Genomic DNA, 27830 nt, shown 5'->3' on the forward strand with positions numbered 1-27830 from the left:
GGGGTTATTTATTCATGTCTCAGATTTTTGTTTGTGTAGGTTAGCTGATGTTAACTTTATGTACAATACAGAAATGTTCCTCTTTTCAGTTTCCTGTGTCTTCATGATACGGATTTATACAAACTAAGAGTGGGCTAATATTATTGTAGACCAGCTAGTTGCTGGAGTTTGATATAGGGAAGCTGTTGAAGTGTTTAGGTTGCTGTAGTTGTGTTGGTGTTGATACAAAGAAAAGTGATTTTTTTGCCCCCTCCCTTATTTGTCCATTTTAGAGTGAGATATTAATGAACCCATCCCTGTTAATACTGGAGTACCTCCAAATCTTCAACACACTATTCCTCTCAACAATCTCTTTAAGGGAAAGAAGGGCTCTGTAGACTTCACAAGTAATCTATATCTTACAGATAATGAACTGAGGCATGAAAAAGCTTAATTGACTTCACCCAATCACATAAAAGAACAGAGTACTGAGCCTAGATTTCTCAAATGTAAACACAGTTTTCTATCTTTCCCAGTTTTAGTTTCTTGCTCAGGCATCAGCATTACCATGTGATCCATTTTTATATATTTTTTTTCTGTTTAAAATGATCTTTGCGTTGAGTCCCATTGTGGGCAAAAGTATGCATGCTTCCTTCCAGCTGTAGCACTTGTGGCTTAGTTTGCCAGCTCAGTCCTTTGGAGCTTACTCCTGTTTCTGTTGACTATATATACTCTTGTCCATTTCTTTTTCAGAAGAGAAGCTTTGGCTTAGCTCTCATCCTTCCTTGAGGTTTCATTACATTGCTCTTCTTACATCGTACAGATCCTTCAATACTGTTTGCGGCTGTAGATGTAGTAAGATGGGCAGAAATCTTGTTCAGTGCTGGGAAAGCTGCAGCAATGAGATCACATGTTATACTGATGCACAGCCTGTATAGACCATGGTGTGAGGTGCACCACTACTGAGACCCATGGCTTGCGCTGACTCAACTTGGTAACACATCACTGCCAGCATGACTCGAGCAACTCAGCCCTGTGCCTGCTGTTCTTCCAGCCTGGGGCTGTGTTCACTGGGCTGTGCTGCTTCCCATGTGCAGAGCAAGATTCCTCAGCTGTGCATCAGGGTTGGCATGGCATGGCACTGCCAACATAGAATACTGCACAGCTTCAGGACCCTCCCTCATTTCCTCTGGTGCAGTTGCAGAGGGAGCAGCCCCACAGGTGAATGTGGCTTTTGTTGGTAGTGAAAGCTCCCTGTAGGGAGATCGTGTAGACAGAGAAGAAGAATTTCCATCTGCGGGCTGGAGCTAGGAATACAATTGTGCCTGCTGTGAAAGAGCTTGTTACATTTTCTCACTGTAAGAGCTCCATCTGGTGCTCTAGGTGTCTTTAAATGGAAATTTACATTTACTGTCAAAACTGAAGTCTACACACAATGTTCAGTCTGATGATCTTAACAGTCACAACAAATGCTAAACGCACCTCCCTCCCCTCCACCTGCTGATGTGAGGGGCAAGGACAAACAGTGGAATCGAGGGAAATGGACTCAATACATTCACATCTATCCTCTAATTTCAAGAAGCAGTAATGAAGCCTTGTTTAAAGATTCAAGATTTTCTTGGAGCAGGATTTAACTGAGGTTGAGGAAGGTGGTGTTGCAGGGGGGCAGAGTGTACTCTCGCTCAAGCAGCCCAGTTGTTGATCAGTAAACAGTGGTGTGACTTGCAATTCAGCCTCTTAAATGCTAGCAAGAGTGTTAATGTCAGCACTCTGTGTACCTGGTGAAAAGACCCCACTCACTCATCACAACAAGCATGCCCTGTGTTGATACCAAATTTGAAGCTGGTATGTGCAGAGATTATAATAGTCAAGTCGTGCATTAGGGGACAGATTGGTAGTATATTGACTTCTGACTTGGAAAGTCACAGTCTCGTCAGCTACTAAGGAGGACGAATTCACTGACAAGCTGCTGCAATGTGGGATCTAATAAAATTTCCCAACTGAGAACCTATTTTACAAGTTGGAGCCAGGCATTCTTATATACCTCCCCAACACTTTTTCTTGCCTGCTCGCCGTCTAGCTGCTTCAGGTCCCATCAGGATCACTCTTTACAACTAAAACAGTTCCTGGCTGTGCAGAGAAGCAAGCCACTTGTGTAGGTGTCCGGTTATGCACGGGTGTTAGTTTTTAGCCTGGTCCAAAGCCAGAATAAAAGGGCATTACTAGAGCGGATGTTGGGTAGAGGAATTTCCCGTGCTGCATTAACTTGAGGAGGCTTTCTCTTAACTCAGTGACTCCTGGTTTTATTGCACTGCTTGGGCCTTTGATCTCTGTTCTTAATTGGCTCATGGGGTGGTTATTTACAGTCAACAAGGAAAGTACCTTGAACTTGTCATTTTAATAAACTTGTTACTTGCCAGCTTCTCCAGAGGCATCCCAAACGGAAATAAACATCTTTCGTTTTGTATTCTAAGAAATTTTAAAAATGGTTTCCTAGACAACCTTGATGAAACGCCAACTTCTTCACAGATCTAAACCCACACCATAGGTATTGTTATCTCCATCCCTTCTGGGTAATTTGTACACTGCAATAGTTTGTTTGGAAACATGTCTGTTGTTCTTTAAAATGTATTTAATGCTAGATTAGAGAACACAAAACTTTTTTTTTTCCCCCGTTTCTACTAGCTCGTTTCTAAACCATTTAAAATAAAGAGCTTGAGCATGTATGGTATTTAAAAAACCTTTCACATGATGTTTTAAAAACAGATCAATTTCAGCATTAAAATGTTAGGAATTCAGCCAAGGAAAATTCAGCTCAGGGTTGTATAGCTATGATGATAATGTATTGTATTCGTCTTTCTTGAAAATGATTGTAACAGTAGCGTTGAACCTAGTGAATTACATAATTTAGGAGTGTTTGCCAGAATGCTATTTGAGGGGGATTACTGTAGTCTTCCCTTAACCAAAGCAAAGGGGAAGATGGATCATACTATGAAGTATTCAAATGAGGGAGAACAGTCTTCACAAATTTTCTGAGATAATTCATTTGAATTGAACAGAAGATCATGTGTGTGCATGCCAGTTATCACACTTAACTTCTTGGCAGAGTGTATGGGGGTGTACTGGAGGGAGATTTTTGCTTTTCTTATCCTCTAGCCTGAATTAAAAATGTATTGGCTGCTCATTGCTGACATCAAACCATTTCCAGCTAGCCTGGAAATGTTCATATTTGATTGTGCTTTTAATGTTTAAAAAATTAACAGCATGACCTGTCTAATATAAATAATGAAATGCCCAGAAAAATATAAGCTGCTACTGCTTCTCTTGGCAGAACTCTAGGATGTTCAGAAGTTGTAATGCATCTAAAAATCTGGCAGAAGAACAGCGTGTTTTATTTTCTGTCTTCGAAGTAGATGCTGTACATATAATGCGTTATTATATACCAGTGTAACTGCTTTGAGACTGACTGCAGGAAGCGTGCATTCCTCCATCCATTCAATTTACCAAAATCCTTGATTTGAAGAATGAGTTGGGGACAGTTATTTTTGCAACCAGGTGAGGTCCTGATTCAAGGTAGCATGCAGTAGGAATCCAGAGTTCAGCTACATTCTTCTGTTTTCTTTATCTGCCTTGTGACTTTTCTGAGATCAAAGTGTGTGCCTCAAATCTGGCATCTGCTCGAGTGCTTTCCTGAATAGGAAATAGGATAATTTCCTGAACAAGAGTCTTGGGAACACAAGTAAGTAAGTGTAGATGAAGTGAGGCAAAAATAATGGGCTTGGATGCTATTTGGACAGAGAGGCGAATAGTAGTGTTCAAAGATTTCATTCTGGAAAATATTTTTATAGATCGTTGAGAAAATGTTTTGCTTCAGAATCAACGTGAACTGGAATTTTCAAATATTTAATAGCACCCAGCCATGTTTTATCCACCTGCACAATTAAAAGACTGGTTGAACTGAGTACTGTTTTCATTGGGTATTTAGCAGTAGGCCTGGATTCCTTAATCACACAGAGTACTAGAAAAGGCTGAAGCATTTTTAGGGTTTTCAGACACAGCACAGGATCCAACACAAGAAGAAATGAGCAAATTGGCAGTCTCTGAGTTAGTACCTGAGATAAACATGAACATTTTTCTGCTGATCAAAGCAGTGTGGAAGTAGAAGTAATATTTCTGTTGCCATTTAGGGTGCTTTTTAGGAGGACTGAAAATAAGGGAAAGAGATGAAGGAAGTCAGAAAGTGTGGAAAAAGATGACTAGCGCTATCATTGAAGTATTGCATAAAAACAACTGTTTGCTTTTCCGTATTGTCTCCTAGGTCACATATGCAGCAAAGCGTCCTTAAAATTCTTCTGAGACAAACAGGCAGAATGAAAAGAATAAATTTACACATACAGATACAGTGGTGAAAAAACAGAAATGTGGAAACTCAAACTGATGCCTTTGCCATGGATATCACCTGTATTAGATGGAACCAAAACTAAAAATGTGAGGCACTGGGGCAAAGTATCTGATCTGGATGGCAGCTGAAAGCAGCTAACTGGAACATCCCACGAGGCTGTCTTCAGGCATGATCTCTGTGGTTTTGCACTAACAAAAAAGGCTAATTAGTGCCAGGTTATATCCTTCTGGTCGAAGTGAAGAGTTAGATAGAGAATGTAAATCCCAGGAGAGAGTTGTTAGGACCTGTCATATGGAAAGTGAATCCACTTAGCTATCCCCAGAGAAGGTAAAGCTTAAAACCTGATCGTTATTACTTTAACACGGAAAATTAAGGGGGGGGGGAGGGGGTAGGTGTGTGTATTTTTACCTCCTAACCTCTGTTGCTAGTACTGACGATATTTTTTATAACCCCTGTGGCTTCAGCCACTGCAGGGAAGTGTTCATGTTCAGCTTGGCTCAGTGCCTCACAGTCCATTTTAATCACTGTGCAGAGTGAAAGGATAACAGTTTTACTGTGGTGCTCAGTCTGAGGAAGGGCTCAAAGCAATAGCCGACTGTTCTTCGGGGGAATTTCTCAATTCTTGGAGATATTTTTTAACAAATTATAAAACATACCGACAAAGGCCTTTAATGGGTATCATAAAACATTCCCTCTTTAGTGTTTTCTTACTGTTCTGAAGCTAACCAAATTACCTTGTGTGCTCTGTTCAAATTCAGCTGCTATGGAAATATAACTAGTGTTAATATTCTAGAGATATACTGGATGTTGGGAATTTTCTGTGCACATCCATCACTAGCTTTTGAAGAAAGCTTGGGGAGTGCCACTGCTTCTCCTCGTGATGTGGCATGCCGCAGAATCAAAGCCTGTAATGCAGGCTGGTGGTTATCTGTCTCTCATGGTGGTGAGCCCACAATTAAATTGCAGCATTGAATGCTCTGGCTGGTTGAGCTTTTTCTCTTATCCTGTGATTGCGTGCTCTCCCCTGCTTATTCTCACTAGTTAACTCCCAGTTCTCTCCTCTCTTTTTCTGCTTCTGTTTTGCTACAGCTGCTCAAACTGTTTCAGGTCTCTGTTGAAGGAAATAGCATGAGAGATCAGTAATTGGAACCCCAAATAAATATTTGAGGAGAGCAGAGCTGTAGTTCTGTGTTTCCTTGGCACAGCTCTTCTTCATAGTTCCAAAGCTGACTGTGCTTATCCAGAGTCCTTCTCAATCTCTAACTTACTGGCCTTTGACCTCTCTGTTTCACTGTCTGATTTTGGTTGAAATAACATTTAAGATTTTGTATTCTGTGATGAGCGATAAGCAAGCTTGTCTCAGATATTGGCATTTATTTTCCAAAATGCTAGCAGCAGACTTTTCCCTGTCTGGTAGCATTTCTGCACTTGTGTGCATTGGTTGTTCAGGAGTGTTTACCTGTTCTGACATGATTAGGTACAGAACTCCTTTGCAGCCTGCATATGCCGTGGGGCTCCCACCCTCTGCATTCCCTCTGCCAGCTGTAACTCGTGTTTTAATGCCTTGTGTATCTTTTCACTCTGGCCTAGTCACCTGCTCTTCTGTGTGCTGAAGCTTGTGGTCTTAGTTTGGGATCTGTTCAAAGGGAAGGAGGCTGAAGTGGGAGATGGTGAATTGCTTTGCGTATTAAAGGGAAGGATGTTTGACAATGCCTGGGTTGTTTTACCATCAATTAAATTCAATATTTACGAGTTTGCAGATGAGGACAAGAGCAGGCTTGATGGTAAATGTAATCTGTGAACTCTGGAGCTTCTGTAAACCAAGCAGAAGTGTTCAACTCTTTTTCCTACCCATCTGTTACTTTTTCTTTTGTTCCCTGCTTAAGCCAGGTTCTTTGTTCAAACTGTCTTTCTTACCAAGGGATGCTTCTTATTCTTGCCACACTCCTTGATTTCACTACCTTCACATGCTTGTGCTAAGATACACTTTAACCTAAATCTGTGTTTCCTTTTCTGCTTCATAGCTATGCTCTTCTGCTACTTCACTGCTTGTACTTAAGCCACATTGGTTCTTCTCTCTATCCTTTGACCCCTCATAGTGTCAGTGGTGATTAGGCCTTATGTGTGTTGTGTCCCTCAGCCGGTGATTACTGGAGAAGCTGTATTTTAAAGGATTTATTGCAGAAATCTGTCTGTGAAAGGCTAACCAGCAGCCCTCACTGTTGATTTAAACACCTTCTTTTCCTGCCACCACTGTGCACCTGTACGCCAGGAGAGACCAAAGAAACAACAGCACATGCTGATAGGATTGCATGTCAAAATTGCTTCTGCTGTGTGGACTGGGTAGCTTATAGCAAATTGATAAGTGTGTCATGTTAAAATACATGACTGGAATTAACATGCAAATGACAGTAGTTTATCATTCGTTTTAACACTCATTTTATCTGGACTTCTGTGCTTTTAATTAGTTCAGATGAAATACCGCACTGGTGCCACCAGGGCAAGCACGTCACCCATGTAAACAGATACATGGGTATTTTAAAAGAAATTACAAGCACATATACATAATGTATATACATATCTGTATTTGTATTCACGTGAAACTTTTGAAAATGCTTGTCTTTTGGAGACAAACTGCTCAACCTACATGTCTTTTTACTGTGGGATTCTTTATGGCCATTTCATTGCTCATGAAGCAGCATTGCACATCTAGACTTTGATGTGTGGTTTTTTTTTTACACTCTTATCCACTAATTAACTTCATTAATTTTGCAATTAACGACATTAATTAGTTGGTAAAAAATGCTATATGAAACTTCAAAGTTTGCATTTTAATCATAGTTTGTATTAAAAATAATTATTACACCCATGATTACTAAGCTCAGTTCACTTAGCTCAGAGTCATGTGATATTAAAAACAGCTTTGTTCTGCTTTTCTGAGCTAGTTAGTAGCATTCTTCACTAACAAGTACGGAGGCTTTGTCCAGTATCTGTAAATGCACGTGCAGGGGGAAGGCAGGGAATAAGACAAAATCAGTTTGATCTTGATGTGTCAGACTGGTTGTTGGGTTTCATGTTGGCTATGTAGAGTAACAAGTTGGAAATGAGCAGTAAAAATAATTTAAAAGTTTGCTGCCACTGATAACTGTGGGAACAATACTTGGCTACCAGTCTCTCCTCATTTGATGAGCCCGTTCTGGACTTCAGTGTGATCACAATCTGTTGTGTTTATACAAGGGGAAAAGAATGGTAAAGAAAACCTAGATGCCTGAGTAAGGACAGCAAAGGAAGGACATCAGTAAATTAAAGCAAATAGTGGAAATTCATTTGAGCTGGCATGGATACTGGAATGCAGTAGTGGTAATAGTAAGAGCAGAAATGTGTAGTAACTGTGGAGGTGTGGGTGACCTCAGGAATATAGCCCCTGTAGAAATGCACCATATGGTACCTACAGAGCAGCCTGAAGCATTTTCACACCATCTCCCTAAGTTTAATAAAAAAATATGTGCATGAGCATACAGAAGTATGTAAACAAATGCATTTTTTAAACAGATGGGTATTCCCTTATAGTTGAAGCCATGCAGAAGGCCTACTGTGTGGGAGCTGTTTAGTTGTGTTTTTCGTTGTTTTTTTTTTTTTCCCTAGCTGTGTGATGTCACCTTGGCAGACTGCTCCAGACTGTCTGCATTACCTGCCTTTGAGTAGTGGTGGTGAGGGCTGGGCAGCCTGCTTTACCATTTCACATAAGAGGCCAGAGGATTCCCTGAAGGCTTCCTCTTCCACTCATCTCCAGAACTTGGAGGGTCAGACCTTTACGGGAAACTCAGTAGCCAGTGGGGTTTTCTTCTGCGACGTCTGCATGGTGGCCATTCTTGCTGTGGCTTCATCTGGTGCTGGCCATAGCCCAGAGGGATAGTGTGTGACTGCTGCACATCTGGCGGCCTGTGCTGGGGCACCGTGTGTTCTCCTGCTTCCATGTCTCAGTGATGACATAGTGGAAGAGGCACTGAAATGGCAACTGAAACAGCTGACTGGATGGAGTGGCTCAAAGGCGGAAGGCCAAGAAGGCAGCCTGGGGAGGAGAAGCCTTCAGCCTGGGGAGGAGAAGAGCGAGAGAAGGTATACTTGAAGCTGACAGAATGGCAAGGCATGCCTAAAGCAGGGCTGTATTCACTGGGTCCTTTAGCACTAGATTTAGGGGGGACAATGAAATGCGTGGAAGACTGAATTTAAAACAAATAAGAAAGAAAGTTCTCTTCACGCAGATGTTCTGAAGCTTGCTGTCTTGAGAGGCAGCGGCGGCAGGACAGTTACCAGCAGCTTCAGAGGGGCAGATGAGACAAACCCACAGTCCAAGCAGTTTGCCAGTTGTTTCTGAGAGTAACAGGTAGGGTGGCCCTCAGGCAGCCTCCATGCAGCAGCCCAGGGGTGCTGGGGAAGCTGGAGGGACAAGGCAGCAGCTAGTGCCCACCCAAGACAGGACCGTGCCTTTGTCAGGTCTCTGGCAGTTGTATGTCCATGTGTAAAGTTGGCACCAACTGTCCAGCCAAGCAGCACTGCTGTCCAGTCATCACTGGACTGTAATACGTATTGCATCCATTTTTATAGTTTATACTTTCAACAGACTTTATAACATCAATAGTGTCATTCAGGTAATTATACTGTAATTGACCTTAGCGTTGAGCATCCTTGGCTTTTACTGCAGTTTGCTTAATACTTCACAATGGTCAATTATCTCATAATCCCACTTTGTTGGGAACGATTGTTTTAATTATTACACTCCAAATAGATCATTTTAGCAGTAAGGGTACACTGGGGAATGGTCATATTCACGAATGCTTTAAAGAATTACCAGCTTTATTGTGGGGGAGCGCTTTTCATCCTGTCATCTCTAGTCATTACTTTTAACGCTCATTCTATTCAGGTATAACTTAGTCTGTTCAGTCAAGGTCTTCATCTGCAGGAGCGAGCATATGTATAGCTTTATGTTTACAGGATTTGTGAGCAGTTGGAAGACTGCACAATCTGACCATATTGATTTTTTTTTTTTTTTTGTGCCATTACAGCATGAGTCATCTTTGTTAATGCGAGTAACTTCTGTGGAAGCTGGAGTTAAAATGTTGACTTCGGTACCTCTGCTTTCTCTTTTTCCAAACAGTCTCAAGTATTAATTATACCTAGTAGAAGGCAAGGATGCTGATGTTTGCCTTGTTACCAGTGAGAATTTTATGGCTCAGTAAGAGGCTTATATTGCCCTCTTTATGATCATTTAATTTGTTCCTGTGTGGCACCGATATTCCACCAGGAGCAGTACCCTGTGAGTGTTGTAGAGAAAATGCGCTGCTTTTCTCCATTTGGAGTTGTGAAACTCCAAATGGCCTTCGTGATGGGCAATCTTTTTGTTTAGCACTGTGCTCAGCACTGCCCAAAATACACAGTAAGGTATACCATGTCATGTTTTACGGTCTAGTGCAACAGATACTCTGGATCCAGCACTAGAAACAAACAGTTTCACTTCTTAAGCCAATTATGTGAAGAAGGCAATGTACTCAGCCTTTTTATAAATGTATCTGCTCAAATGTTTTTTGTCAGCGTTTTGTGATGTATTTAACATGAATAAAAATGTCCTACCTAAGCAGAAAATGAAAAACTGATACATTTTGCTAAAATGGAAACTAAATGCAACCCACTTTCCCTAGATAATATTGTTTCCTATGTCTGATCTAATTATTATATGTGGGCAAACTCTGTGTTGGTTAGTAGGAAATTGCTACTTTTTCTAGTAGGTTAATGTTTTTTTTGTTGAAGAAAACAGCAGTGTGAAAAAACTTATTTCTCTATAAATTTCCATAGTCAGTAAAATGAGGACTCTGGCCCACTAAGTTACTGCCTGCCGAGGCATAATGCTGAATCTTTTAATTTCTCTCAGTAGCCGTTCTGCTTCCATTTCTTAAAGGCAATATTAGAACAGCACTGATGTTTTAATTGAGAAACAGTGCAGAATCTGGCAAGCTAAATGGTGTGCTTCAGTGGTTGTTGCCTCACAGCTTGCAAATATGAGGAGTTGGAATACATAGATTTGCAGACACCAAAACTAGAATGTGTATGGGTACAAGGTTAGTATGTAGGAATTTGGTCAGTGGAAACCATGAAGATATTGTTACATCCCTTATATAGATAGATCCTTACTGATGTGCTGGTAGACTGAACTTCTGTTGTAAACAATTAGAAGAAACGCAGTATAGCTAGTGGTTGTCCCTCACATAATGAAATTAATAGGAGTTAAGTTTCTTATGAAGATCTAAATCATAGCCTGTTGGCTAAGTGGACATGTTACTACTTAGCATGAGAAATTTAGATTTGTCAGCACTAGTACCAGAGATCCCATGAAGTTAGATATCTGTATGCTGCAGGTACATTAGATACTGAGCAGAAAGGAAACTGGTATTCCAGGAGAACTGGTTGACTGATCTCTGTGAGAGGAAAAAAAAAAAAAAAGAATGTTTAAAGTTTAAAGCGAGAATGTTTAATTTGTTGAGTAGTAATTGACTCTTCAGATAAAATAATGTTAGTCCAAGTTCACTGGCCAAATTTCAGTTTGGGAAATAAGATTCTAATGCTTCCCGCACTCCACTAATTTGCCCACTCTCCCCATCAGCTATCATTAGGTTAGTTGTCAACTTTTTTTCTACAAATGTCAGGTGGGATACCATATTTTCATATCAGAATCAAGTCTGATCCATCTTTGAAGCAATAAAACCATTAAGCTGTGTGCACTGCTCCAGTGCCCAATGTGGTACTCATCCTTTATGTGCTAGTGATAATTAACTACTTTATCATTCTACTAGGAAGCTCTAATTTATTACTTTATTAAGCAGTGAAATCAAAGATTAAAATGGTATCTGTAGCACATAGCTAACTAGATTGTGAAAAATGGAACTATACAGTTTCAAATCCATGAAAATAAGTATTTCTATTTAAATAAGTGCAGTAATTTACTTTAATTCTTTAGACATCAGTCTAATTTGTAGTTTACTGGTGATTATTTTTCTTCGTTTTAAAGTAATTTGCTTTCTGTAGGGTGAAGTTGAGAAATAATGAATTGAATTCACATTACAAGCTACCACCTCCCAAATTATAAATGAATATAAATGTAATAGTACTCTGCTATTAAAATCTTTTGCAAAAGACTGTGCTGTATTATTGCAGTAAACAAATACATTTTTCAAGCTATCGGTTTTCTTAATACTGTTTCTACTTAGCCTCTTCTTAAGGATTCTGTGCTTACTGTCACTACTGTCTCCAAATGCCTTAACATACATTTTCTCTTCAGAGCAAACAACAGCATTTTTAATTTGTCATTTACAGTGTAACAGTTGATAAATGATCTACTTTAAAGCTAAACCAGTGAACATGTTTTAAGATGTTCTTTTCTCAGGATAGGAAATCCATGTGCGCTGTCAAAAGGAGAAACAGGGAGGGTAATGAGAAAGACGCAGGCAGTGCTCAGCACTGGCTTTTCACTAAAATTTTATTGTTTCTACTCAGTGTACTTGAAGGATAAATAACAATCACCAGTTAAGAAAGCTGAAGATTTTTTTTCAAATTCCACCACTCATTAATCTGAGCTACTGTTGACAAGAACTGGAAATTTTAAAGAAGTAGCAACTGGGTGTCCAGGCAAGGAGAAACGTTCTGTTATGTGACTCGAGCAATGACTGCAGCTGAACTTGTGGTTAAATGTTCTTAATTATTACTAGAAGTTTGTGGTGTAGTATGTTGAGGAAACAAGAAATTCAGTAAAAGCAATGGAACAGAAGTTGCAGAGTGTAAATGCTGACTTCTGGGGTTTGTATTCTTGGTGATTGTGATAAAATAAACCTATGGAGGTGTGCGGTTAACCCTAAAACCGGAGTGCTGTACTGTACAGCTGTATCAAAGAACAGCAACTTACTATAAGACATGGAAGAAAATCTCAAAACCAGTGTTTCCGCATGTGCAAGAGGATCTAAAATCCAGCAGTAAGGACTTTTTTAGTTGTTCCTCTCAACCTCTTACATAAGGAGGATAGAGAGATGCAGACAGTCAATGGGGTTTAAACTGAGGATTATTTCCATCTTCATTCCTGTCAGTTCCAATTCTGCAAAGTACCAGATCACATCCTTAGTTATATACGTTCAACCATTGACTTCAGTGTGAGATAAAGTTTAGCGTGTGGTTAAATGCTTTCTTGAGGTAGGGCCAAAAGCTGCTGCTGCTGCTAAAATCAATCCTAGAAGAAATGTTGCATCTTTCATTACTTCCTTGTTTGTGTATGAACACACAGGCTCCACCAAGCTCTGGAAATATGTTAGGAGTTGATAAATGTCATCTCGATTGTTTGAAGAAGGAGAGCAGAGTTGCTGGATGACAGTGCATAAAGTGCAAATTACCTTCCATTCTTTCCCATCCCGTAAACGTGCTCTGTAACCATCATTAGTAAGTGAGGTCCACAGAATGGCAAAAGACTCCCTGAGCCACTGCACTGTATTCCTGTCTACTGTAGGCACAACTGTAAACTGTAAAAGGTGTTGGATTAAAATGAGTACAGAGGTTTTCCCCTATTTCCAGTTGCAGGACTATTACTGAAAAGCTTGCTTTAGTCTTTACTAGGAATCTTCATTCCAATGTTTACTGAAGTCTGTCCTAGCTTGAACAATCTTTGTTCTTATTGTGATTTCTGCAGGCATACACATGCACACACTTCTGGGAGGTCATTCTTCTGGGAGTATTGGTTTAACCATTCGTATTTATACAGGAAACAAGCCAAAATTAGGCCAATGCAAAGTATTCACAAAATGGTCCAAAGTAGCTCTACATTGATCTTACTAACACTGCAGATATCAATTCCTCAATGTAAATTGGTCTCCTTTATCTGTGTCTCTTGCAGCGTGCTGTGCACTTTTAACACAAGAAACTTGCTGGGTTGCTATCCCTGAGTAAAACCCAAAGTGCTGTCAATAAGAACAGCTCTAAATCATCTTGTTGGGTTAAGTTATGTCGAGGGAATTTGACAAAAGAAGTCCTGTTTGGAAGGAGCATCTGATATGTTTTCTCCATCTCTTTTGTAACTGCAGAGCTCTTCTGTATCTCCCTCAGCCAGTTTCAGAACAGCAGAAAAGCACAGAAATTCGACAGATTATTCTTCAGAGAGTAAAAAACAGAAAACAGAAGAGAAGGAAATAGCAGCTCGTTATGTGAGTAAAAAATTACATTGTGTACTGTTAAACTTAAATGTTCCTCTGTAATTTTACCCATTTCCTACTGCATAACTAATTTTAAAATTGATGTTCAGGATTTTACTATGTTTTTACTGTCTGTACCTACCATCTACAATGGTTTAGAAGGCTTGTATGTGTAGGATTGATAGCATTTTGATAACATAAATAAAGAACACATGGAAGGCAGTGAATGAGGATAGAGCATTAATCAAGCTGGGACTTGACAAATTTGTGGTCTAGCTTGTCTCTACTGCTTGGTGTTGTGCAACTTTGGGTGAGGATTTTCATCCTCTGTCTCATCCACTGATCTGAAAACTGATCTGGGAATAATGCTGTAGCTGGTGGAACCTTTTAAGGAGAAGCACCGTAGGTGACCTAAAGATTGTAGTTCTGTTACTGGATAAATCTTTGTTTAAAAAAAGGCTACATTACATAGTTGTGAGCAGCTTTTTCATTTCTTTCGCTTAATTTTTCTTCTTACTTAAGAAACCGCAGGGTATTAAATATGTCTTTTTTACACGCTGTGTCTTCTTATTGCAGGACAGTGATGGTGAAAAGAGTGATGACAACTTGGTAGTTGATGTTTCCAATGAGGTACACAAAATGTTTTCGGTTGTTTTTTTGGTTGCTTTTTTGTTTGTTTGTTTGTTTGTTTCCTTGTTTTTTTGTACCTTACAGTAGTGGGGATTGGATGGTGATGTTTTCAATACTATCTGTGGATTTGGGGTATGAATAAGATTACAGCCTTTGCCTTCATAAGAGAGCCAGCAATGCTCGAGGGAAGTCTGATCAGGTCTCTCTTTAGGATAAAAATCAGGTCTGTAACGCTTTTCTACGGAAGACATTTTTTGTTACTTGTATACCCCAAAAGTGCGCTCTGAATCCAGCCCAGTACAGCTCGTTAATGGTGTTTTCTTTCACTCTCGCCTTCATTTCTTTTGTGAGTTTATCAGGTCTGCCACATGCCTCAAACCTTTCTAGCCTGACACTTGAAGAAGGAGACTTATTTGCCTATTTCAGTATCCACAGACTTCAAACATCATTTTTTGATGCTTAATGACATAAATTTTTAAGACTTTCTTAAAAAAAAAAAAAAAATCTGTTACTATAAATCTTGATTTTAGAATTTTATTAACTAAATTGCTTAAGGACTAAAGGAATACATTACACTTCTTCACTCCAAAGTTTAAGTTGCTCAGGACAAGCACTATTGGCTAGTATGAACTTTTTATAGTAATCCACGTTGCTGATATTTAGGATCCTTCCTCTCCACGGGGGAGCCCAGCACACTCTCCAAGAGAGAATGGCTTGGACAAGACTCGACTGCTGAAGAAAGATGCACCAATTAGTCCAGCGTCTATTGCATCCTCCAGCAGTACTCCTTCCTCCAAATCCAAAGAACTTAGCCTTGTAAGTGCTTCTGAATTCACTTGACCTGAGTTAATACACAGAAACAGTTGCTTACCAGATTTCTAGCTGGATACAATTAGAATTTCTGCAACTTTCTTTCTTTCTTTCATTTGATAAAACAGAAGGGAGAAAATCTGCAGCCTTTTGGGGGGACAGAAAAAGGTTGTTTTCATTGGTGGTGTGGGTAGATGATAGATGTGCTGTGCAGAGAGATGTTTTTCTCCTCCTCATATGAAAAACTGTCATTCTTAGAATAAATAAGAGTACACAGGGGTTCCTTGATCTGTTTGCCTGTGCCTGTGGTTTATAGCAAATTCAGTTTTGCTTGGATGTGATTTGGTTGTTAGGTTTGTTTGAATTACCAGGCCATGTGCAGCAACAATAATTTTTATTTTCTATCTAAAAAGTAGTCTGTCATTTACAAGAGCCTTCCTTGACTTACATCACAAATCACAAGGCAAGAAAAAAGAGTTGCCAGCAAGTCGGGGGTATGGTTTCCTTTCCTGTTTGTGGCCAAAATTAATCACATTTCTGAGCTGCACAGTAACTCCCTTCTGTGTTCTTCACAGGTCAGGGTACGTGATTATTTAAAGAAATAAAATAAATAAAAAAGAAAGCTTAAAGTGAATGTAGTGCTCAGGAAAGGTGATGGAATGACAGGTTCAGGCCCAGGAGTCAGCAATCTGTCTGATAAACAAGCTTGTCACAGAAGCAGCAGAGCACAGTCCCTGACTTAATGCCCATCACTGTCTCTACCTTATGTTACCAGCCCCATGTCTGTGTGTGAGCTGTTGGTCAGTTATGCTTTTTTTCTGCTCTTCTTATCTATAAGGCAGTGGTTCCTCAAAGAAGCTTGTAATATGAACAGGTCTGTGACCACTGGACGATTTAACATGTGCTGACAATATAATTGCCAAGCCACAGTGATCTTCAGTCATTGACCTCATTCAGTATCACACAGATGCCCTGGACAATGAAAGCTGTGAAGGCTATAGTTAATTTCTAAAACATTCTGTCTTCTTCAGTGTCTCTTTGGCTTTTCGTTACCAGTGACTTTTGAAACCCAAACCCAAAAGCTAGATTTCGCTGATCAGATGTGCACTTACTGTCTTCCACTCGCTTTCCAGCAGCTAGTCAAAAAAGTAAAGCAACTAATGCCCTGTTTTCCCTTCTTCTTTCGGATGATTAGAATGAGAAATCTACTACTCCTGTATCTAAATCAAATACCCCAACTCCACGGACTGATGCACCAACTCCAGGCAGCAACTCCACTCCTGGACTGAGGCCTGTGCCTGGCAAACCTCCGGGTGTGGACCCACTAGGTGAGTGTTGATCCGCCCCAGCAGCGTGAGGATGCTTCCATTCATCTCAAAACCTGTTTCTTTCAGTGTACAGTGGCAAGCCAGAATTTACTGCTACTTAAACTGAATGCTGAGTTGGTTCTTCAGCACTTCAGAACAGCAGAGAGAGAGAGATGCATAGGAATACATATGAATATGCTGTGTTATATTAGTGTATGTACTGTACGGTTTAAGAAACTCATATTTCGTCTGGTGGGTCTGGGATGGCTGAGTGACTTCTCTCTTTTTTTCTTCAATAGCTTCAGGTTTAAGGACACCTATGGCAGTGCCATGTCCCTATCCAACTCCATTTGGCATTGTGCCGCATGCTGGTATGAATGGAGAGCTGACCAGCCCTGGAGCTGCATATGCTGGTCTGCACAACATTTCCCCTCAGATGAGTGCAGCGGCTGCAGCAGCTGCAGCAGCTGCAGCTTACGGGAGATCTCCAGTGGTAAGTGTTTGCTGCTGTTGAGTAATTCATTTCAAATATAAGAACTGTGAGGTTAAATCTAGTTCAGCCTTTGTAATTCAGGAATTATGCTATGGAAAAAGAGAATTAAACTGTCTTCTTTCGCCTGTCTCCATCTCTAATATACCTTTGTATTTTGCCTGGGGAAAACTGTAGGTTGGTTTTGATCCACATCATCACATGCGAGTCCCAGGCATCCCCCCCAATCTCACAGGCATCCCAGGAGGAAAACCGTGAGTATCAAACATTCAACTTTACAAATTATTCATCTGTTGAAGTCGTGTTCCCTTGTTGATTGGAATTGCCCTTAGCTATTGAAAATTATTGTGTGAATTAGAATAAATATGGCTGTTTGGCAAAGGAAGGAGAACCTCTATTTAATCTTGAAGTTGTATTTGCAAATTTGTTTGGAAGACTAATAGCAGCTGGCAAGAATTTGGTAGAGTAGAGAAAAGGAGACAAATAGAGAAAGGGTCTGAGCTTCGAGGTGTTACATGCTGAATCTGACTGGCTGGTCTTACATAGAAATACAAATTGGAGTGGGATCTTGGCTTTCCTTCTCCACTGTACTCTGCTTTTCAGTTTAAAAAATGATTTCTTTGTTCACAAAAGCCTTGCAATTACTTGCAAACTTACCAGCTGCTATAGGCAGCAGTGTGCAGAGAAAGGAACACTGAAATGTTTCGTTTGATTGAAAATACTGGAAAGAATTATTGTATCATAATGTTCAAATTCATCCTTGATGGAACTGACCGTAAAAGGTGACCTGCTCTACCACGCATCACTTGTTGTGAGCCTCAGAAAAAGAATTACATAGATATGAAGAGCTCTGTGTTCACATCCCTCTTGAGTTAGAGAGAAGAAAAATAAAGCATTGATGCAAACGATATTGATCTAGGTTTTATGCGAGGCTCCCCAGTTCCACTTCCTGTGTGACACCACTTTTGTACAAACTTACCTCTGAATTCATAAACCTTGTCAAACTCTCTTAGACTGAGCACACTAGTTCACCTCAGTTGACTTTCTGCCAGTTGCTCTACCCTGATAGATTTTTTGCGAGTTTGAAAATTGGTGTGCAGCAGCTTGTAAATCAGCTGTTTACATTAAGAGTTTCTGCAGGATGGAGATTTTCTTCTTACACATGCCGTGGAAACTTAGAAATTTCTAGATGTAACATTCAGATGTTTTACTGTTCAAGTTCATCCATGGTGGAGCTGGCTCCAGGAAGGGTAGCCAGCTGTGTCGGGCTATGCTTGTCTGGTCTGAGAAACTTTAATTGTGCAGACCTTCTGCTCACATCTAACATGTGGTGGGGGAATCTGAGGTCAAGTGAGTTCAAGCTTTGTTGCATCTGAAAAGTTTTTGAATGGTCACTGATGTACTGATGACTGTTTTAATTGACAGTTGTATTTAAGTATTTGTCAGCCTTGGAATCTGAATTTGAAATCTGTGATTCTTTTAGCATGATTATCTTTTCTTAATTTTAAAGTACAGTATTTTTCACAGCTGTCATTCAGGACTGTTGTTTTGTAATTTACTCTCTCTTTGCCTTGAAGACAAAAGTTCTGAAGATGTGCTCTGTTGAGCGTTAGCTGAAATGGAGCAGTTAGTTGAAATGGATCCCTTAAGTGTGGTGTGTCAGGGATCCAGCTACTAATAATTCTCTTTCCTCTTCAGACATATCTCACAAAGAGGATAGAAAAAATAGGTAATCTGAAAAGAAGAAATAATTACCAAGTGTTTATAGTTATTTGTAGTGTCAGATATTTTTAAGTTACTTACGTAGAACGTTGTGTGAATTTCCCAGTGTTTAAGAACAATTAAAAAGCAACAGTTTAATCACACATGCTGATGGGAATAATGGATGGAATTAAGATAGTGAAGTTATTAATTTCTCCAGAATTAAGCTTTGTTTCTGTAATTGTTCAAATTTGTTCTCTGTATACTTCATAAGTACAGCAAGAATCTCTCTGGATGATGAAAACACACAGAAAGTGTCAAGCATGGCACCGCACAGAATGGCTGAAACTTTATACAGAAATCAGAGAGAATGATAATGAAGTTCCACTTGTTCTGTTAGAGATTTAGCTTCTTTTTTTTTTCAGTACTTTACTGCAGCAAACAGGAATTAAGGAAATAATGAGGAAGTTATTTCAGATTTCTGTAGTGATAATTGAAACCAAGGTTCTACTCGTATTGGCAGTTTGCTGCTTCTGACAGCCACAGAAATCTGTCCTACCCTTTCCTGAATGTGTTTAATGTCAAAAAATGGAGAATGATGATATGATGTGTCATTCAGACCTGCCAGAACAAGAAGTGGAGAGCAGGATGACAAGAGTTGGTAAAGCTTTGGGAATAGGGCAGAAAGGTGAAAATGTAGTTGCATTTTATCCTGACAAAAATTACTGTTCTGATGTTAATATACTGTGAATCTTAAATAACAATTTCAGTAGTTGAATTCTGAAGCCTGTCTTCTTCAGTGACTGTCAAGCAACAATTAAAGAAATGAGCTTTCTAGGTAGTATCATAAAGTGAATATTTCTTTTTTTGTGAGCTGTTCTCATCCTCACCATTATTACGTTTTGTTTTTTGTTTGTTTGTTTTTATCAGTACTTCTGTGATGTTTTAAGTCTAAAGAACTTAAAGCTTTCTGTTAAGGTTACCTTTTGTGTATGTAGGTGAACCCTCTTACAATGTTTATAGTCTTGTAATAGATATGATGTGTCAAGGAGCATCTAAGAGCAAGACAGTTTCACAACCTAACTGTTCTCCTCAGAAAATATTTTGAGATGAAGCTGTTGATAGGTTATTCACAGGTGGCATAACTGGCAGTCACACAACACATTCTTTCTCAGTGAGAGTCCTAATTCTGGCAAGAGAAATTGGGATTTGTAGTTGTTGTGTCAGCTTCACAAAAAGAAGAGAAAAAGGAAGAAGAAAGCAAACTCGAAAGAAGGAAATCCCAATGCATTTTTGCTGGTCTGTCATGTCAGATGTCAGCAAGCATACCTGAGGGCTTAACTCCTTCCTTGTGGTGGTTTCACTGCTTTGGAAACACACTGCGTTGGACCTGTGTGTGTCTGAGGCAGCTAGGTAGTGATCCAGCTGAAGTCCACATGTCAGAGCTAGTATGGGAGCAACCAAATGTCCTTTGGCATTCAGCTGCCCCTAGGGCTCTACTGCAACTGGCTAGTTATTTCTGTCTTCCGGTGGGCCCTGACCTTCCTTCCCTTTTCTGCAGGCAGTGGTCTCCCCATGCATTGTTGTGTTACATATCTCACCAGAAACCAGCTCATTTGATTGATACTTGGTCCTTGTCTTATCACGTTAAGAGTACCAATGTATATGCTTTGAAATCCTTATTATAGATGTCTAAATAAATTTCTTTCTCACTCTATAGAAAGAAAGCTTTAAAGGGAGCTAAGTGAACAATCTGTAGTGCAAACACATTCATGATTCTGTTTTCTGAAATAGGCTTGAAGAAAAACTCATCCTATGTTTTTCCCTTAGGGCATATTCATTTCATGTAAGTGCAGATGGCCAGATGCAGCCTGTTCCTTTCCCTCCCGATGCCCTCATCGGTCCAGGAATCCCTCGCCATGCCCGTCAGATCAACACTCTGAACCATGGGGAAGTTGTGTGTGCAGTTACCATCAGCAACCCCACGAGACATGTGTACACGGGTGGCAAGGGGTGTGTCAAAGTCTGGGATATCAGCCACCCTGGCAACAAGAGCCCTGTCTCTCAGCTCGACTGCCTGGTAAGGGAATGGTAGCTTATGATGGTAGAAGAAGACAGCAGGTTGTGTTAAGATTGAAATGATACTGTTAAGGTGCAAAAAACAGCGGCTATTTGAGTGCTATCATTGGTATCAAAGCTTGATGTTTTATTTGTAATGTTGTTTCTTTTAGAATGCAGTTTGAAGTATGTTCCTTGTAATACTTGTGTTGTTTTCCCCCCAGTGAATCAAAACATCTTTAATATCCTAAAATTGTATTGGTAGGGGGAAAGATCAAAGACAGTACAGCAGATATTGTTTATAAACTTTGACATTTGTTGGCAGTGTTAAAGCTAAAAATTGCTGTCTTGCAGCTGTATTCTCTGAAAATATTTGAAGATAGTCACGTATTTTCTGTCTGTGTATGTGTGTGAATGCATTGCCCTGTCTTAATGTGACAATTAAAAATATCCCAGAGTGTTATTCACAAATTATTTGAATGTGCTAACAAGATGAACCATTGTTAGCAGTATTTCTCGTGTCATTTACCAGTTCTTGGTAAGATGTTGCTTCTTGTTACAAAGGCAATAAAATGAGAGCAGTGCAGCACGTGTAGACATATAATGAATTGCTACACAAATCGCTACACAAATGAATAAAATTGCCCAAATATTTTTCTCTGACATCTCCTAGATGGTGGCAGCAAGTCTCACTGGAGCAGAGCAGGGGGATGTGCAGGGAATTTGGTACTCTCCCATGCCGAGAGGTTAATGTGCTGAAATAAACTGCATATGAAAATGTAACTTTCTACACAAGCTGTTGAATACAGCTGTCTTGAATTGTTTGGAGTTGGGTTCAGGTCTTTGCATTTTGATGCTAATTAAGATTAAATATCTCTCACTACTGAATTTTGTAGATCAAGTTTAAGTACTTCCCTAATGTCATGTAATTTTCTGGCATTAATATACTTTATCATTGTCATAAGTATAAATGGCTCATTAAAACCAGGAGGGAATACAATACTTTTATGGATTTCTGCTCTCATGTTAATGCTGTTTTCCTTTCCTCATGAGTAATCTCTTGATGGCTTCTGTCTCCACAGAACAGAGATAACTACATCCGTTCCTGCAGATTGCTCCCTGACGGCCGCACCCTGATTGTTGGTGGAGAAGCCAGCACGTTATCCATTTGGGACCTGGCAGCTCCGACTCCACGCATTAAAGCAGAGCTGACATCTTCTGCTCCAGCTTGCTATGCCCTAGCAATCAGCCCTGATTCCAAGGTCTGCTTCTCTTGCTGTAGTGATGGGAATATTGCAGTGTGGGATCTGCATAACCAGACTTTGGTAAGGTAGGTCGACAGAACCAGATCACCGGGTCGTGAAGAATTAATTAGACATAGCCTACTTGCTCTTCTGCATACATGCAGTCTTTTCTTCATGGTGTTAGCATAGCTGCTCCCTCTATTTCCTTGCTAGGTAATAACTATGGTAGTACTTCAACAAATATCTATTTAATTGTGCGTTTTGAGAGTTTCATAATTCCAAGCCTGCCAAACTGCTCCATAACTGTTAATTGCTTAAGATCACTTGGTGTTGAAATTGCTGTAGGTTCTTTGAACAGATGGATTTCTTTGTTTCTGTGCAATACACTGTGCTCACACTCCAGTCTCTTCAATCAGTGTTCCAGCAAATATGTCTGCAAATATGTCTCAGATACAAATGTGTGTAAATCACTGCATTGCACACCTCAACTTCTTAGGACTTGGGGTTGATGCTCAGTGCTAATGACCAGTAAGGTAGTTAGGAGCCACTTGTACCTTCTTTGTACTCTGCAATGCATACAAGTTTTTATAAAGCGTACTGTTTAAATATTGCACACAAAGGCAGGCTTTTACCCTCTGATGCTCCCATTTGGGCTGCTTTAAAAAAAAAAAAGAATTGTCATTGTCCTTCAGATTCTTCTTCATGCGAACAAATTTTGACAGTCATGCAACATTCTTTCAGGAGCGTGCGGTATTTCCAGTCAAAATGTGGGTATTAAATAGTCAGTAACAAAAGTCCTCAGAATACCTAATTCATGACGAATGCTTCTCAAAATCAAATCAACACTTGGCTGTATGGCGTGATTAATTACATCGTCAGTTCATCACAAAACTCATATGGTCATCCCAGAGTTGAGATTAATCTTAGATTGCCATGGCAATTTACCTTTTTCCTGTCTTTAATGATAGAGTTTCAGAGATGGAAAGAAAAAGGAATCGTTTTGAGTAAATAATCAGAACTGACTCTTTCTGGTATGAGAATGTGTGAATCTTCTTTTGATATTTTCAGACAATTTCAGGGTCACACAGATGGAGCCAGCTGCATTGACATTTCTAATGATGGCACCAAGCTTTGGACAGGAGGCTTGGACAATACGGTCAGATCCTGGGACCTCAGAGAAGGGAGACAGCTACAGCAACATGACTTCACGTCACAGGTGCAATCTTTGGAGCTTCAGCATGTTCATAAAAAAATTGTCATTGTTTTCTAAAACAAACACTTTCTATAAAATAATAATGAAAAAACAGCCTCAAAAACACTCCAAGTAATTTTTCACTTTGCGTCATGCTCTTTTTTTTTTTTTTCTGTGTGCCAGCTAAGCATCTTTCTGGATTATGTCTGTTTGACAGATTAGTACTTCTCCCATGAAAGCACTGGAGAATCCTTTTTATAAAAGTATTGCCAGATTAAAGTGTTCCTGAGTGCAATCTGTTCCCATTCCTGTAGATCCTTGTTCAAAAATATTTTACAAAAATATTTTTAAATGCTGTCAGATAAGCTAGGACATTAACTTTTATAGCCTGATTCAGTGCTTTGCTATTACAGCTTTAATTGAGCTTTGTTTACACAAACTAATTTATCTTGATTACTATAGTAATTGGATTATCATGTTTTTAAAACTGCAGCAGACTATGTGTTTTTGCATAGTGTTAACAGTGTAGCAAGAAGTCAGTTTACAATATCTGGAGCTCATTCCTGACTGACTGAAACATGTGCTGTGCTAATTCCAGATCTTCTCACTGGGCTATTGTCCAACTGGTGAATGGTTGGCAGTAGGAATGGAGAACAGTAACGTTGAGGTGCTGCATGTTACTAAACCGGACAAGTATCAGCTACATCTTCATGAGAGCTGTGTGTTGTCACTCAAATTTGCTCACTGTGGTAAGCAAATACTTCCTTGCCAGTATTTTCTTTCCTTCCTTCACGTAAAATTCTTTCAAGAATGCCTGAAATTAGGGATATTTAAAAATTGGATTTTGAAGTTAAACATTAAAGCTATTCAAAAATTCCTTCTTTTTTTTTCTGTGGAAATTCCCTGTGTTGTCACCAAACCTCTTAGTCTTACTGGTTTAAAATGTGACTATTCTTTTGATATGATTTTCATTAACATGCGAATGTGTTGTTCTTATGACTGATCTGTTGCTTGGGGTGCATTTCTTGAAAAGAAAAGACAACAATAACATTTAAACAATCTGTTGCAGGCAAATGGTTTGTAAGCACTGGAAAAGATAATCTTCTTAATGCCTGGAGAACACCTTATGGAGCCAGTATATTCCAGGTAATAATCTCCTAAAAGCTATTTTCCACATTACATTACAGTGCAGTAGAGCTGCACATCTCACAGTCTGTCATTAGCTTAAGGAGTTTTTAAATGGAAGTTCCTGGCTAATTGTTATATTCTGTAATTAAAGAGGCATACTTCTGTCCTTTCTAACGTTTTAGTAATTTATCTCTTATAATAGAGTAACTATTTATTCTGAAGTTGTTTTTTACTATCTTTTTTTTTTTTTTAACCTTCTTGTGCATAACCCAAATCATGTTAGATTAGCATTCACTGAAGGCCCCGTTTGTAGCTGAACTAGTGAAAGCCATTCAACATGTGTTTTTCTGGGATGAGGTGCGTCAGTTCAGGGGATTGGACAGGTACACTGGTGAACTGAAGGCTGCATCCTTCTGGAGGGATCATGTTGGATGGAATTGAAAACTGTAACCTTTCAGAAGTTTTTAATCCTACTGTGCCTGGTTTTAATAGCACTTCAGTGCCATTAAAGGAAAGCAGGATTTTTGTCATGTACTTTCAGCTACTGGTACTTCTGTGCTGGGAATTTTTTAATTAAGTTAGCTGGTGTTCCTACTTAAATGATCAGATCTCACCTGTACTGATACCTGTAATGGTTCTGTCTTCCAGAACAGCAGCACATTTTGTCTTGGCATGAGAAGTCTAAGCTCTGAGTTCTAGTAATGGAGAGTATTCAGTTCTGGAATGACTTCCCACAGAACAGTCTGAGTTGTCTTTCAAGGAACTTGCTTGAAACTGTTATTCCCATTGCAGCTTTCTTATTAATGGGTAGAGAAAGAAACTTCTGCAGCGTAGTAGATGTTTCTTTGCAAAGATATACTGTATTTGGGTAGTATATAGTTCTTGCAGAGACAGGCAGAAAAGAAAATGTTGACATATATATACAGGAAACACTAAATGCACTAAAACAGCAAGTAAAATGTGGCAGTACATACACATCATCTGAAAAAGGGCAGAATAGCTGGGAAAGGCACAAATCTATTGCATCCTGTTGTATCCTGTCTTCCATTCACCTTCCTGTTACACCACTGTGTCTTTTTTATATTTGCATCCTTGCTGTAATGTAAGTTTATTTGTGCAGGAGTTTTTTGGGGTTTTTTTTCATCGTTGGGCAAATACTGAGATGAGATATAATTACTTCTGTAGAATTGTTTTGTACCTCTAGTTAGTACAGTTTTGTAGTGTTTCTCCATAAGGATTAAAATGAGTAAAGGAAGGAAGAATAAAATTTCTTTCAATTTATTTTTATCCAAAGACTAATGTATAAAATATTAATAAATGCTCATAGCTTGTAGAGCATATGCAAGGGACTGCTTGTTTTTGGTGGATTGATAGGTTATCTCCAGGTCTATAGCATTAAATAAAACATTCCCTTCCTTTTCTGCTGCCCTTATTTGCTGCCATAGAGCTTTAGGTGAAACACATTTGGAGAAAGTCTTGTAGCAGAACTGTCACCCTTTCACTTCAGATTCAAACCTGTAGTGCTGGTATTTAAGTGAGCTTTCTGTGTATTCCCTGTCTATAAACTCTTCTGATTAATCTTCAAGCCCTTTTGGTTTGAAGGATTGAAAAGACGTAATTCTCCTTTTTTCTTTTTCTCTTGTAGTCCAAAGAATCCTCATCCGTGCTTAGCTGTGATATCTCTGTGGATGACAAGTACATTGTCACTGGCTCTGGGGACAAGAAAGCTACAGTCTATGAAGTTATTTATTAGAGACAAATCTAAATGCAGGCAGAACTCCTTCTCCTAGCACTTTGCTGTATTTCTTTTTTTTTTTTTTTTTTTTCCCCTTTTCTAAACTAAGAACTTAAATGCTGATCGCAGTTGTGGAATTTGTTTTTACCTTCTTAAATTGCTATTGATTTGTGAATGCTCATTAAGAACTTGTGATACCAAACTGTCAGATAGCTATTTGGGAGAAGATTGAAAAAGCATACTGAACAGTGAACTTGACTCTTTAATTATGTATTATAGCTGTAATGTATTTATTTTGTGTAAAGAAGGCTTTCTAACAATGAACTGACTAAATAAAGCTGTCTGGCCCGGCTTTAGTTTAAAAGGTGCATTGAATACTTTGTGTTTTTGCTAGTGGATAAATTGGGGATTTTGGAGAAGGATGTTCAAGAGATAGTGAAAGCTACACTAAATAGGCTTGTAGTTTCTATTTAAAAAAAAAAAAAAGAAAAAAAAAGGAAAAAAAAAACAAAAAAAACTTTGTTATATTTTTTAGTCCTGTTCTTGGATAAGACCTCTAAGTGTTATTACAGTATAATTATTTGGTGGGAAGATGCTGTAACTTAACTATTTTAGACAGTCTTGGAAACTTAGGAAATTGCAAACTGTAGCCAGTAATCTACATGCCTGTGATGGATGGCAAATTCAGTTCACATCTAAATTAAATTCACTTTAAGTAAGAATGTGCTAATTTATATATTTGCAATGTTAATATAGCATCCTGTGTACAGATTTGTTCTCAATGCTTTCCTGTTGATGAACATAAAGCATTTTGGTGTCAAGCTAGGTTTTTTAATATAAACACCTCTCTTTGTTATATTGTAGAGAGTACAATAAGTTGCCTCAAAGAATCACCTTTGTTACTTCTGGAAACTTTTGCAATGTTTCCTTGAAAATGGGGATATGTGTCTTTGGGCAATTTTTCAATTACAAGAGATTATGAAAAATATTTGATATGTTCTTTGGAAACTGCACTGAAATAAAAATGGATGCCTACCAATATACAAACTATGAAAGCAATGACCTCTGAGGTAGGATTTATAAGAGCACTCATTCCGACATACAAAAAGGAATGGATTCTCACTTGGGAAAAGGACTTGTTTTGTTTGCCAGCAGTTCAATCCAAGTCTCAATTGGATGTCCCTAAAATGGACATAGACTGAGCCATTGTGCCAGAGACATGTTATCTTTTTTTGTTGTTGTTGTTGCTGTTAAACTATGATCTGTGACTTTTTTTTTTTGAATGCTTTAAAAAAAATCTTTAAGTCTGTGGATCTGCTGATGTACAGTGCCTTTGCTGCTATGGATCAAAATCAAAAGACCCGTGTAGATAAATCTTATTGTATAAGTAGAAAATTACTTAATTTCATACTAGAAATGGATTGATGCTGCAAGTTAAAATGGACTGTTCATTGAAGTTCCAAATGTGGTAGCAAAAAATGGTGTCTTAAGTGCTTAGTGTTTGATGTCATTAACAGTTTCGTAATATTCTACATTGTAGAAAGATTTTGATACTAAACTGTGTCATTGTACATAGTTCTAATGCATTGTATTGACCACCAGTACTTCTATAATGGTAGATTATTGTTTGTGCATTCAGACTTTTAAGCATTAAACATAAGTAACTTCTAATATGTATTTTTCTAAGTCTTTCTTCCCTCCCTTGTTCTTTTGTGTACAGTAATCTCACTTAGGTGTACAGAATGCTGCCTGTAAGGGGAACTGATGTTCAAAGGGCATGCCAGTACAGATGCATGCTGTCACTCATAGACAGTGTCACGTTTCACCATGTTTTTCCCAGTCAACAAAATTCATCAATCTATAATTTCTCAGGTTACTGACTGCAGTGGCTCACAGCTTTTAGAGGTTTCAACTCTTGAAAGCCCCAAGA

At 39.0% G+C, this 27830-nt stretch overlaps 1 protein-coding gene across 5 annotated transcripts in view; it reads left to right on the plus strand.

Moving 5' to 3' along the window:
• The window catches only part of TLE4 (transducin like enhancer of split 4), a 98684-nt gene extending 71113 nt beyond the window's left edge, over positions 1-27571 (plus strand). For 4 of the 5 annotated variants that reach the window (XM_015280232.4, NM_204237.2, XM_040655327.2 and 1 more), the window contains 12 exons: positions 13498-13617; positions 14182-14235; positions 14899-15051; positions 16241-16373; positions 16652-16845; positions 17020-17096; positions 20374-20623; positions 21684-21931; positions 22914-23061; positions 23636-23786; positions 24107-24183; positions 25811-27571. In XM_015280232.4, the coding sequence (XP_015135718.1) occupies positions 13498-13617; positions 14182-14235; positions 14899-15051; positions 16241-16373; positions 16652-16845; positions 17020-17096; positions 20374-20623; positions 21684-21931; positions 22914-23061; positions 23636-23786; positions 24107-24183; positions 25811-25918 (1713 nt within the window). In that variant the 3' untranslated portion in view covers positions 25919-27571. The remainder of the gene's footprint in view (positions 1-13497; positions 13618-14181; positions 14236-14898; positions 15052-16240; positions 16374-16651; positions 16846-17019; positions 17097-20373; positions 20624-21683; positions 21932-22913; positions 23062-23635; positions 23787-24106; positions 24184-25810) is intronic. The other variant, XM_040655328.2, reaches the window with a different exon arrangement.
• The last annotated feature ends 259 nt before the right edge of the window (positions 27572-27830 follow it).

This window comes from Gallus gallus, chromosome Z (genome assembly GCF_016699485.2).
Source record: "Gallus gallus isolate bGalGal1 chromosome Z, bGalGal1.mat.broiler.GRCg7b, whole genome shotgun sequence".
NCBI lineage: Eukaryota > Metazoa > Chordata > Aves > Galliformes > Phasianidae > Gallus > Gallus gallus.